Genomic DNA, 13,068 nt, shown 5'->3' on the forward strand with positions numbered 1-13,068 from the left:
AAATAAGCAGAATGAGCTGAATGTGGAAGATATGGGAAGCTTTAATGTTACATGAAGAATTGCAGCCTGGCAGAGAAGGAGGCAGTGTTTTAACTGTGAAACAGATATTGATACATGACCAGGGCATGGTCCAAGAAAAATCAAGAAAGTAAAATTTACACAAGGAAGGATAAAGAATACATAAATGATAGATAGATAGATAGATGTCAGTCGATAAATAACAAGAAATTGCACTGCAAGATATGCATGAGGAAATTTAGAAACAGTGTTGATATGACATAGATAATTTAATTCTTCTCAAAATATGTTATTTATGTAATGTGTTTATTATGTGTAAAACTTATACAGCTCACATATTGTTATTGGATTTCTTAGATTCTCAAACATCTATATCAGTATCTGCCTCAAAGTATCCAGTATCAGTTAGACTCTCCTGCACTGATTTCAGTTCTTAGCTGCTCATCCTTGGCTGATGTTTTGCCAGCCTTTGAAAAATACTGTTGCTGGTGTACTCTTTGGATGTAACGAAAATCTCCCTACTAATACTCCCTACTCAGCATTCTATGTCATACCACAGCCAATTTTTACATTCTCTTGCTTGCTGTTCTTTAATTAGTCCATTAGTGGGCAGTAGTGTTTCGAGATCGTCCCCAACTGTCATAACAGTGACGTAGAAGAAGAGAGCGCCTGAGCCCCGCCCTTTGACTCACTTCGCTAACATGTATTTTCTGTGTTTCTGGTTTGTTTATGACGCGGTTCAGTGGCTCAGTTAGCTTGACAGCTGACCAAGTGTATGCTTTTGTAAAAACGCGCCTTTTGGTGTTTGCTTTTATGGGAGATAATGCGCTGTGAACGAGACAGATTTAAAAGAGGGTAGAAAGCTAATTAGCAGTAGGCGTTGGTCAGCCGTACGACCAGATTACATTTGTTAGCCTAGCAGTTGGCTAGCATACTGTAACGTTATGACGTGACGTTGGACAGGAAAGTGGTTGTCTGACGAGTCGACGCCAGGGCCAAGCCGTTTAAATTAAACATAAATATCGTGAAGGCAGTATATAGAGAGACACGCGCATGTGTGTAACACGTTCATTCGCAGGTTAGGCTTTTAGACAGCTGCCTGGCGACTAACTTTGACTAGCTAGCGATCTAAATTCATGTTAGCATGGCGTCAGATACAAGTGACACCGAGGAATTCTATGATGCTCCTGAGGACGTTAATTTTACCCCATCTCCAAAAGTGTAAGGAAACACATTTTGATAATATTACGTTAGATAAGTGTCACTGATGCACATGTTTTCTGCTTGTATTATCTCATGCCTTAAGTAAGCTATGTATTTAGCCAACTTGGTATTGACAGCTAACGTTAAATTAGCAAAATGCTAATTTTTATAGACAGTTAACTGAGCTGCTTCAGAGACAAGTCTCGAGTCAGGTGCAAATTACTGTCCAGTCAATTGTGTTCAAACCATTAAAATGTCTTGCATAGTATCATACATAATTCAACAGCTGTTTGATGCAAGTGCATTTAGAGTCTACCCCAACACACAAGTCACATGATGTTATTCCTGAGATCAAATTGACAGTTTACCTTCAAAAACATTGTTTGTTGTAACACCACCAAGAAATTACTGGCTGTCGTTGTGGGAGCTTGGGGTTTTGGCTGGTGGGCACAACGACTGAAGTCAAGATTAACCAGGATACAATGCCATGTTGTCAAAATAATGTTAGGAAATGCTAGTTTATGATGGATTTATGTATATTACACCAATAGTAAACTATTACTCTGCCTCTTGGACTTTATGTCCCTTTTACATTATGGCAAGTGGCTGGTGGATAATTTTTCACAGGACATATAAATTGTGGAGGCCACTGTGTAAATATCCATGCAGTACGTTAGTCACTTAATCTCACATGCATGATATTAATCAAGTTAAACAACATTCAGCATAGCACTAAATCAAAAATCCTTGTCTGTGTCTTGCTTTCAGAGTCAGACATTCATTAGCAACCATGTCCAGAAAGTTTTGTTTAATGATAGAATAGGTCTGAAAATCTGTATTACATTTTGGGATAAACAAATTATAATTCATACACATTAATTTAACTGCTCAATGGGACAGATAAAATAATAACAAATTTGGTTTCAGATTAGATGTGTTTTAGAATGTTGTATTTTAGACATTGACTTTCATTGCATTTTTGAACTGTGTTTTTTTTAGGTCACCTGCAAAGTTTGTCATTCCTTCGCCTCAGGTATGTTTGTCTAAACCCAGCCACTGTTGAAACAAGGCAGTATCTGCTGAGTCGCTATTGGAATAGTTATTCTTACTTAGTTTTATTGTTACCGAGGCTTGAAAATGAAGTGGAGGTAGCTAATATATAGGGTTTTATCAGATTGAAAATATTGAGGTAGTTTGTTTCTAGTTATTTTTGCCAGATAGATTGCATCTGATTGTTAGTGGTTGTTATTTAGCAAAATTACAAACTGTTTGTGTAGTAATTTGCTAGTTATAAAAGAGAGAGTTTGTCAGACTTGGACCTTAATGAATCTAGGTATTTTACCAGATTCAGGTACCAATGGCTGTTTGAACTGGACCCTACTGAAACAGTACATTGACTGTTCTAAGTGTTTTAACTATCTAGAGGTGACTGCAGTGTTTATAGTAGTTCTCCTTGAAGTTGTGCCTACCTTAAGTGACTTCAAGGTAAGATATTGGTAGCCTGTGTGAAAACATTAACACAGCCTGTTTAGTAATGAGCCATTGACTGCAAATATTCAACCCTTTGCTATGATGTCTTCCTCCTACAGTGGTTATCTGGTGCCTCCTTCTGGACAGCTAGAAAAAATGGAAATTAAATGGAAATTAAATGTAAATGAATCATCTGGCTTTGTTTGTCTGCCTGCCCTTCCCACACAGACAGTTACAACTGAAATTTAAATTACTCTTGCTCATGAGAGACCACAAGTAAGAACTACTTGAACTGCAACACAATACTGAACTGATATTGGAATGGACCCAGAAGTGAACCTTGCTCACAGGCCAGCATTAGCCCTGCACCTCAAATCAGCAAAGTTTACTGAAAACATTGAGTTTGCAGCAAAAGGAAGTTGCATCAGAGTTTACCCTCATGGCAAGCAGTCTACATCAAATGAAAAAAGGCCAATTAAAAGTTAGCTAGATGAGAGAACTTACATAATGTGCTCATTAATCATGTATTTCTTTAGTTAGGTACCATTATTTTACAAATAAGATTCTCCCAGTCTAGATGTGGTTGATGAGCCTTAATGTAAATCAAAGCTGGCATGTGACTTTTGTTATTTCCTATGTGTATATATTGTAGGTAAAAAAAAATTTGTATGGTTTTCTGAACAGCTTTCACAGAGATCAGTAAACACTGCACAAGATGTGAGCTGCGGAGTGGCCGCATCTGAGACTCAGCAAGATGATTCCCTACTGGTATGGTTTTCTCTATTATTGCGCAGTGTCTCACACGAGATGACTCCACTAAAATGGAAAGAGAAGAGATCTTTATCAAAATGTTGGAGTTTCATCATATTCTCAGATTTTTATTTTGTATAAGAAAAGTATAAGTTAGTGTAGATCTCATAGATGCCAAATTGAGCCATTATCTATGATGGTATGTTTTAGTAATGGCATATCCTGCAGTGTGTCCTTTGCTGTACCATTCAGGTTTTTATGTGGGTATCACTCTTGCTGTGAATTTGTGTTTTGTGTTAACTACTGTGACAAGAAAAAAAGAAAAGGTACATGTACAGCACACACAATATTTCTGTTGTAGTTGAGCTGGACATAGAAACTTGTATCGTAGTTGGTGTATTTCTAAACTGTTATTATCTCTTCCTCATAGATCATTGATAGCATCATTGAGGAGAGTCAAAAGGGAAGTGTTAGTGATGCTGGTGATGTGGCTCAGCTGTTAGATCAGCTACATGTTGATGTAAGAGCAGAACCGGAGCCAAATGAAGAGAATAATGCTCAGGAAGTTCCTGTGGAGTTAGCAGCGCCCGCTCTCGAACCTCAGCTTGTCGAGAGGCCAGAGGAACAACAGGAAAGTGCAGCAACAAACGAAGCATGCTCTATACCTGCCCCTGATCCCACAGATCTTCCAGGGCCATTAGTTGGGTCACAAGAAGGTGTTCAGCCCCCAGACATCACCAGCACTGTTGGACAGAGTCAGCCTGATGGAGGTGTTGCTGTTGCAGAAGAGGAGCAGGAGCAGAGACCAGCAGATATCTTAGACCAGGTCCCATTTACAGACAGGCCGGCTGACTCGGACTCCTCTGGGCCTATGAAACCCCCACGGCAATTCACAGTGGAACCAGACATTGTAGCCAGCACCAAGAAGCCTCCTCCCTCACGCCCACCTCCTCCCAGCGGAGGTCCTCCACCGAGACCGCCTCCACCGTCTTGGCAGAGTCTACCCTCCAAAAAGTCTCAGGAGCGTCTGAGGCCAAGTGGACTGGAAGGTAGAGAAAGTGCACAGTTAATGACACTAAAGTTGATAAGTGTTGCATTGATCCAAAGTGTGTTTTGAAACATTGAACTTAACCTTTTAAGACACCACTGGATTAGTAACTGTTTAAACGTTTGACATTTAGAGCAATAGCTTTTTCCAAGTCCTAGTTTTGCTCTTGGTTTGCTTGCACTGGGCACTACAAAACATAATTAAATGAATGACAGGCCTGTAGGCACCAAGTGTGAATAGTGTTTTAGATCAATCAAGTAGTTGTAACCTTTTGTTTACAAAAGAGAAAAATGTGCTCAATGCTGCCAGTATACACGAGTTTCCACTATGTGTTTTAAAGAATGGAGGAACAGTTCATAGCATCCCCTCTATATTTGAGATTTTACTTAACAGAGGACAAGCATCTTGGCAAAATTTCTCTCTATTACAGTTTCTCAAATGCTAAAACACATTTCACAAACGTTTCCTCCATGTTCCCCAATGTCTAAACACAACACCCTTTTCTAAAGCTACATAAACACACCTTCACTTCAAAACTCAAACTTTCACACCAAAAGAGCAGCTCGAAGCTTTCAAAAATGTAAACACTATACACATCATTACACACTACAGCAAAACAATTAAACACGATGCGCAATTTGTGAGAAGGTTCTTTGTTTCATAACTGCCAATGCATATTTTTAGAAACTTTACAGTAATGGATGTTCTTAGATCTCTGCAGAGGATTAGGCATTTAGATTTGTGAGTTTCATATGAAGAGTATAAATCTATAGTAAATTCTGCATGTACACTACTGTAACACAATTCAATGCAAAAACAGAATATATTGCACACAACAGTACTCTTGAAAACATGATCAGGGTGTGAAGTTTTTTTATTTACTTTATTCACACCACAATCACTGTGCGGCATCATGTCGCTGAGCTGCATCGGGCCACATCACAGGCTATATTGTCTCTTGCCAGGCACCGCGGGAAAAACGCCCTGGAATGGCGAATCCATCCTTGGAAGGCCTCCACTGGGAGGTCAACACAGGCCAGCTCCATTGCCCTTAGGAGGTTCTCTCTAGTGTATGGTTGTCTGTCATAAACCTTCCATCTCCACGATGAGAAGAACTCCTCTATAGGGTTCAGGAAAGGGGAGTAGGGTGGCAGACAGACGTTTAAAAAGTGGTTCCTGTTGGTGGTGAACCACTCTGATTTGGTTTGTTTTGTGGAAGCGTACATTGTCCCAAATGATCACATAAATGTGATGTGCGGGCCCAGGATGGTGTTGTTGGCGGTCCTGGAGGATGTCTTTTAGCTCCTCTAGGAAGGTGAGGAGACGTTGGGTGTTGTAAGACCCAACGACAGCATGCCAGTGGACGAGCCCCTCCAAACCCATGGCCGCACAAAGAGTAATATTACCCCCCCCCCCCGTTGGCCAGGAACCTCAGTGATGGCTCTTTGGCCAATGATGTTACGGCCTCTTTGCCTTCGTTTCTGCAGGTTGAAGCCAGCCTCATCCAGGAAGAGGTACTCATGAGGTCTGGCCATCGCATCCAACTGTAATATCCTCTGTGAAAATGTGAAAGTGCACAGGTGTTCAGAACAACAGTCAATCAGGTAGCACAGAAGAAGAAGTAATGTAGGCCACTGAGCAACACAGTATGTCCACTAACTGTACTGTGAACATGGATGTATACTTACTTGCACATACTCGTAACGTAGGTCTTTGTGTCACGCTCAAAGGGAACCCTATAGACCTGTTTCATCCGCATCTTTTGGTGCCAGAGAACTCGGTCTATTGTGGCCAAGCTGACATCATCAATGCTCTCAAAGTTGACATTATCGGCAATGACTTTGTCTCTGATCTCCCGGAGTCTGATGAGGTTGTTCTCACGAACCATATCCACAATGAGGGTTTCTTGTGCCGCTGTAAATATGGCAACCCTCCCACCTCTATGTGGCATTCTTTCAACTCTTAAAGAAAGAAACATGTGTTGTCAATTGACATGTTTTACAATACAGTAACAACTGATTTGAAACCAATAGACTACTTTCACAGGCTTGTAAAATTGTATTGTGACAAAGAAAGCAATAGAGTACAATACCTGTTGTCTGAATGCCCTGATAATGGTGGCCACGGTGAACCTACTCAGGTTTGGATGGACTCGTAGTCCTGCTTCAGCCATTGTCATGTCATGGACAATGACATGGTCAATGACTGTTGCTCGCATCTCGTCCGTAATGCGAGGTTGTCTTGCTCTCCCTCCTGGACCTTCTCCTCTCCCTTGTTGGCCTGCTTCTCTTCCTCCTCTGATTTGAACTCCTCTTCCTCGTTGGCCTGCTCCTCTTCCTCCTCTGATTTGAACTCCTCTTCCTCGTTGGCCTGCTCCTCTTCTTCCATGGCCAGCTCTTCTCCCTCCTCTGACTCGAATTCCTCTTCCCCTGACTCGGCCTTCATCCATTGTGTTTGTTTGGAATCTTCAGCAAATTGTGCACTCTGAACTTGCTTTTATACATGTGGTCACAGCATTAGCAACAAGTGTCTTCAATTTTGAGTCGTTGTGTGTAATGAATGACGCCAGGTGTGTTCATTGTGTTCAAATATTGCTGACTGTGGCAAGCATTTTGCATCACATGAGCTTTCATTTGAGAATATGAGCAGAGTTCTTTTGCAACTTGTGTTTTAGCAAGATTTATGAGAACGGAGGATTGTGTTTTGTGAATTGTGTCTTCATGTGAAATGTGTTTATGATATTGGAAAATGATGGCTAGATTTAGTAAATGTGTTTAGACAACTGGTCATTTGGTTTAGAGGATTGGCTTTTGTGTTTTAACATTTGAGAAAAACTGTAATATCCATAATCAACTACAATGGAAACACATATGCAAAGCAGACAGAATAGATGACCAGTTTTTCAGATGAAGTGTTGTGTTCTGTTGTTGATTGTCCAGTGTCTTCGGTCAGTCCGGTCAGCTGCGATGCTCTGGAGCCCTCTGGCCTGGTGTCGCCTAGCAGCACTGTGAGGAGTCTCACCAAAGAGCTGCAGCATTCTTTGGATCTGGCCAGTGCCACCAGTGGGGACAAGGTGGTGACAGCACAGGTCAGTGAAGTTGCAGACCTGACCCCTTTTTTGGTGCTCATCCAGAGCTGCTAAAAAATGAAACTTGTAGTAGCAGTTTGCTTATCTATTGCACAACTGCACCATTGCTTGCTTTGTTTTTTTAGGAAAATGAGGATGAACAGGCCTCATCTGAGAGTGGAGGACAAACTCCAGGCCCTCAGCGTCCTCGTTCCAACTCTGGTAGAGAACTGACAGATGAAGTAAGAGTCCCTCTGCGTTTGTTTTTATTGCCTTTATTCAGCTTGAAACCAAGCCATAACCCAACATCTAGCACATTCCTTCCACCAACCTTCTATGCACCGAATGTATAATTGTGTGTTATCTTAAAACAGGAAATCCTGGCCAGTGTGATGATCAAGAATCTGGACACTGGGGAAGAGATCCCTCTAATCCAGGCAGAAGAGAAACTTCCTTCAGGGATTAACCCTCTCACTCTGCACATCATGAGGAGGACCAAGGAGTACATTACGTAAGCCAAAAAGTTTTCTGTATTAGCTGCAGTTTTCTTAAATATAATTGCCGCAGGTAGCCAGTAGCATATATGTATCTTTCTCAACACTGTCCTATATATTAACCCGGTGTGTTTTGAAGGCCTCATTGATAACACGCAACACCAATTCAGATTCACACAATGAAAACAAAAGTAATCTACACGCAATAAACAGCTCAATGTTGGAATGATTTTATTTAACATTCACTGACCATGTATTCACATAAAGCAGTAAAAAGGAGACACAAAAGCAACCACTGGTCATTCATTTCAAGTTAGTGAAGCAACAGGCATTTTGGAGACAAGGAGAAACAGTGACAGCTTCACACTTGAAAAAGTCCAAGCTGGAAAGACTATACTGAATCCAGGCACTTGACCATCCATCAAAAAAATCTTGGCAAGGGAATAGGCTTGCACATTTACATTTGCAACATTTTCCTAATCTGCTGGATCAGACAAACCAGAAGCCTAATCATGTAAAAACAAATGGTACATTTTGTAGAGGAAGTTGATTTGTTATATTTTTACCTCTCAGGAATGATGCAGCACAGTCAGATGATGATGACAAGCCTCAGGCTCCACTCGCAGACACAGATGGAGGAAAACTGAAACAGAAAACGTAAGGATTAGTGGCTTCTTATAGTCTGTTGCTGGAATTTATTTTCTTGCCCTTATCACCACATGATCAAATATAGTATATAATAATTTGTAACCCTTATTTCTAACCAGAACCCAGTTTAAAAAGTTCTTGGGCAAGTCTGTGAAGAAGGCCAAGCATCTCGCTGAGGAATATGGAGAGAAGGCAGTCAACAAAGTGAAAAGTGTGCGTGATGAAGGTAAAAGAACACAGTAATTTGAAGCATTTGTGAAGATGGTTAGATTTCAGGAAAACACTTAAAATGTAACTGTGTATGTTTTGATGTGGGAAAAGTGCCTAAATTGTTAATATATTGCTTTAAACTACATTTTACACTATGTTGTGGTTTTTTAATATTTTATGCAGTCCCTAGAACTACTTCAGAAACATTACACATTACATTTCCTGATAGGATGGCTATTTTTTTTTTTTTAGTGGAAGTACAAGATGCAGAGCACAGATAAGTGACGGCAGGAGAAGAGATTTGGTTGAGATTGCCATTTGTAAATGGATGTGGGTGCTGAGGATATTACAGGACAAATAGCTTAAGTCTAACTTCTCACTGTCATAACCATAAATGGTAGCAATCAAATCAGCAAACTTTGTTGCACTAATAATGCAGATCATTCATTTCCCTTTGCTTAATGAACTTTAAATTTCTCAGAGAGTGACCTGCTATGAATGTATACGTTCATTTTTAAGGATTTGCCAATGCCAGCACATACTTATGAAATATTAATGCTACTGCCGAGGTTTTGATAATCTCACTTATGCTTTTCGTTTTGGGTGGGCTCAGTGTTTCATACAGATCAGGATGATCCGTCATCAAGTGACGATGAGGGCATGCCTTACACCAGGCCTGCCAAGTTCAAGGCAGCACACAGCTTCAAGGGTCCCTTTGACTTTGATCAGATTAAGGTTGTGCAGGACCTGAGTGGAGAGCACATGGTAAGAGGATCTTAAGTTTTGATTATTAACGTCTAAGAGAAGATGTGCAACAATGAACGCTTGTATTACAGCATCTTTGTCTTTTCCTCAGGGGGCTGTTTGGACGATGAAGTTCTCTCACTGTGGGAGGCTGCTGGCAACCGCAGGCCAAGATAATGTGGTTCGCATCTGGGTCTTGAAGACTGCCTTTGACTACTTCAATAATATGAGATTAAAGTACAACACTGAAGGTAACCTCATCAGCAGTTTTTGTTGTATGATGATTGATTATTTTAATTTAGCTGCAGTCAGATTCTTTTTGTTTTGGCTTCTCCAGGTCGAGTTTCACCATCTCCTTCTCAGGAAAGTTTATGCTCCTCTAAATCTGACGATCCCGGGGTGAGTGAAATTGATAACACCTTTGATTTGTGAGTCATCCGGTTAGTATTGCAATGTTGTATATTTTACAGTTGTGAGACTCCATGTTTTCCTAACAGATTGCTCTCTCATTCTAGGCAAGTTGTGTTCCAGAGGACCCAGAGACAGAAGATAGGAATGCCCCTTTCCGTCAAGTCCCCTTCTGCAAGTATAAAGGTCATACAGCTGATCTGTTGGACTTGTCCTGGTCCAAGGTGATGTCTTACTGCCCTCTCTTTATCATTGTATCCCTCCTCCTTCACACATTTTAGTACTGGTTTTATCTCCCCTCTTACTTTTTCCATTTTTGTGTCAATCTAGAACTTTTTCCTACTCTCCTCTTCCATGGATAAAACAGTCAGATTATGGCATATATCCAGGAGAGAGTGTCTCTGCTGCTTTCAGCACATTGATTTTGTCACAGCCATTGCTTTCCATCCCAGAGTAAGTTGAGTCACCTTGCATTACTTCTCTCAGCACAAATCACACATCTATTCATTTTTGCTCCCAGACTGTATTTTTAGTAACACTTGCTTCTTGTTTCCCAGGATGACAGATACTTTTTAAGTGGCTCTCTGGATGGAAAGCTACGACTCTGGAACATTCCAGACAAGAAGGTGGCGTTGTGGAATGAGGTGGATGGCCAAACACGCCTCATCACCGCAGCTAATTTCTGCCAAAATGGGAAGTATGCTGTCATCGGCACCTACGATGGTCGATGCATCTTCTATGACACAGAGGTACTGAGCTACTTTTTTCTGCTAATACATGGTTTCACTATGAAGTTATTATCAATTTTTGGCTATTGATATTACTATTCATTCCACGTTGAACCAAATGTATTTTTCTGTTTGAATATTCCTTAGCGTCTGAAATACCACACTCAAATTCATGTGAGGTCCACCAGAGGCAGGAACAAAGTTGGACGCAAAATCACTGGTATTGAACCTCTACCTGGAGAGAATAAGGTAGCATCTGATCTCCACTACAAATACATCTACAGTATGTTGATGTCCCTATGATGAGGCATGTCATTCAGACTTGTTAAATAACAAATCTCTTTCCCCTGATAGATTTTGGTGACCTCTAATGATTCCCGCATTCGCCTTTATGACCTGAGGGACTTGTCTTTGTCCATGAAATACAAAGGTTATGTCAACAGCAGCAGCCAGATCAAGGCAAGCTTCAGGTGAGGGTGGTTACCTTTCATGTAGTTTTTACTTGAGCATTTTGAAGTAGCATTAGCAACAACTAACAAATCTCTCTCCATGAACTGCAGTAGTGCTATTGCCCATATGTTGCCTCTAAACTCTGCTTCTCATAATTTTTTTAGTCAGTTTCCAGTATTAAACATGAGTATGGGCTCTTTTGAATATTGACCTTTTTACTTTAAACTGCTCAGCCATTAGTAAGCACAAAGTCTTGTTTATATGTTGCACTGCACCTTGAACACAAAGACTGACTTATCGTGGGATTATCTTCCTACAGTCATGACTACTCCTTCATAGTGAGTGGCTCAGAGGATAAGTATGTGTACATCTGGAGCACTTACCATGACCTGAGCAAATTCACATCCGTACGACGGGACCGCAATGACTTCTGGGAAGGGATTAAGGGTAACTGTGCTGTGTGTTGAATGACGAACATAATTTTAATATAACTACATGTCTAAGTAATTTGTTCCCCTTGATTGAACTGACACTTAAGCTTTACTTATCTTTCAGCACACAATGCAGTGGTCACCTCAGCGATTTTTGCACCCCACCCAAGCCTTATTGTTCCACAAGAAGCTGGAGCAGACAAACCAGAAGCAGAGTGTAAGAGCCTGGACTCCACAGACTCTGAAACCATACCCTCAGGTATGTTTGCTTGAATTCATTCATGGACAGATTTCATGATGTCAAGACTGCCATTTCAGTGCTATAAATAAATAGTATTGTCTATTTGCAGGAGCCCTGAAGACAGATCACACAGAGGTTCTACTCTCTGCTGACTTCACTGGAGCCATCAAGGTTTTCATCAATGTAAAAAAGTATTGAGCTCTTCAGAGGTTGTCAGCTGTTCACATACAGGCCTGTCTGTCGGATATCAGTCCTAAAGATGAAGGACAGCCCGTCATGGGGCCATCTGACGTCACCCAACTACCTAATGGTTATTGCTCTGAGACAAAGAGCTGAGCTGTCTGTAGCTTTTTCGGGAGAACAGGGACCCTAAAATGGAAGACGAGGGAATGGGTGGAAGAAAAGGACTTTACAAAACAGACACAGTGTGATTCCCTGTCACATTTTTTTATTTTTTATCTTTAATACCAAGCAACTGTGAATGGTTTGGCATTAAGAAAAGAATAGCTGGAAATGCCAAGCGTGTGGTCTGAGCAGAAACTAAGTCTGTTCAGATATGTATGTAAATTTATAGCTGTATGGTCAAGACTGAGTATAGCTAGAAGGCTATTAGTAACAGTATGGGCACCTTACTTGTTTCTTTTGCTCCCACATTTCAGAAAAATTAAGTTAACTCCTAAAAAGTGCAAGACACTGTCCTAATGTCAGTCACACATTTGAATGTGTCTTGTGTAGAGATGTAACCATTTGTCTTGAAAGCAAGGTGGCTTGAAATGTCATTTACAAATTGTTTGTGCCTACAAAATCTATATTGCTTTTCTAAATTCAACTTCTCAAGCTTTCCTCTAAAATATATCAAACATTTCAGCTGATGACAGCAAATCTACGGTACAGGAAATCTGTATACGGTTACTAATGATTAGGGCTGGGTATCTTTAAATTTTTCAAACACAATACTAGCTCTTAAGTACTTTTGATAAATGTTTTTGTTCAATGAAAGCACATTTCATTATATAATAGTACTGTAAATTTAGTGTGTAACATTGCATACTTACTGCTTTTGTAAACAGAACCAAATGATCTATTAATTTCCTCAATAAAAATCCATACAAACTTGAAGAATGCTTGATGATAACCTTTTTTTAACCTTTAAAAATC

At 40.4% G+C, this 13,068-nt stretch overlaps 1 protein-coding gene across 1 annotated transcript; it reads left to right on the top strand.

Moving 5' to 3' along the window:
* Positions 1-681: 681 nt before the first annotated feature.
* On the top strand, positions 682-13,029 carry wdr44 (WD repeat domain 44). The gene is made up of 20 exons (XM_044221358.1): positions 682-1,239; positions 2,221-2,254; positions 3,376-3,459; positions 3,872-4,490; positions 7,429-7,577; positions 7,703-7,798; positions 7,931-8,067; positions 8,624-8,707; positions 8,818-8,924; positions 9,522-9,673; positions 9,765-9,903; positions 9,990-10,051; positions 10,168-10,284; positions 10,391-10,513; positions 10,618-10,809; positions 10,936-11,037; positions 11,143-11,258; positions 11,558-11,685; positions 11,794-11,928; positions 12,020-13,029. The coding sequence occupies exons 1-20, from the start codon at positions 1,163-1,165 to the stop codon at positions 12,106-12,108; spliced, it is 2,742 nt and encodes a 913-aa protein (XP_044077293.1). The 5' UTR covers positions 682-1,162; the 3' UTR covers positions 12,109-13,029.
* Positions 13,030-13,068: the final 39 nt, after the last annotated feature.

This window comes from Siniperca chuatsi, linkage group LG14 (assembly GCF_020085105.1).
Source record: "Siniperca chuatsi isolate FFG_IHB_CAS linkage group LG14, ASM2008510v1, whole genome shotgun sequence".
NCBI lineage: Eukaryota > Metazoa > Chordata > Actinopteri > Centrarchiformes > Sinipercidae > Siniperca > Siniperca chuatsi.

Excerpts from the sequence above, each read along its gene's own strand:
- wdr44 (XM_044221358.1), top strand. The coding sequence starts at position 1,163 with ATGGCGTCAGATACAAGTGACACCGAGGAATTCTATGATGCTCCTGAG. Across the intron at positions 10,810-10,935 it reads GCATCTTCTATGACACAGAG|CGTCTGAAATACCACACTCA; the intron begins GTACTGAGCTAC and ends AATATTCCTTAG. Across the intron at positions 11,686-11,793 it reads CTTCTGGGAAGGGATTAAGG|CACACAATGCAGTGGTCACC; the intron begins GTAACTGTGCTG and ends CTTATCTTTCAG.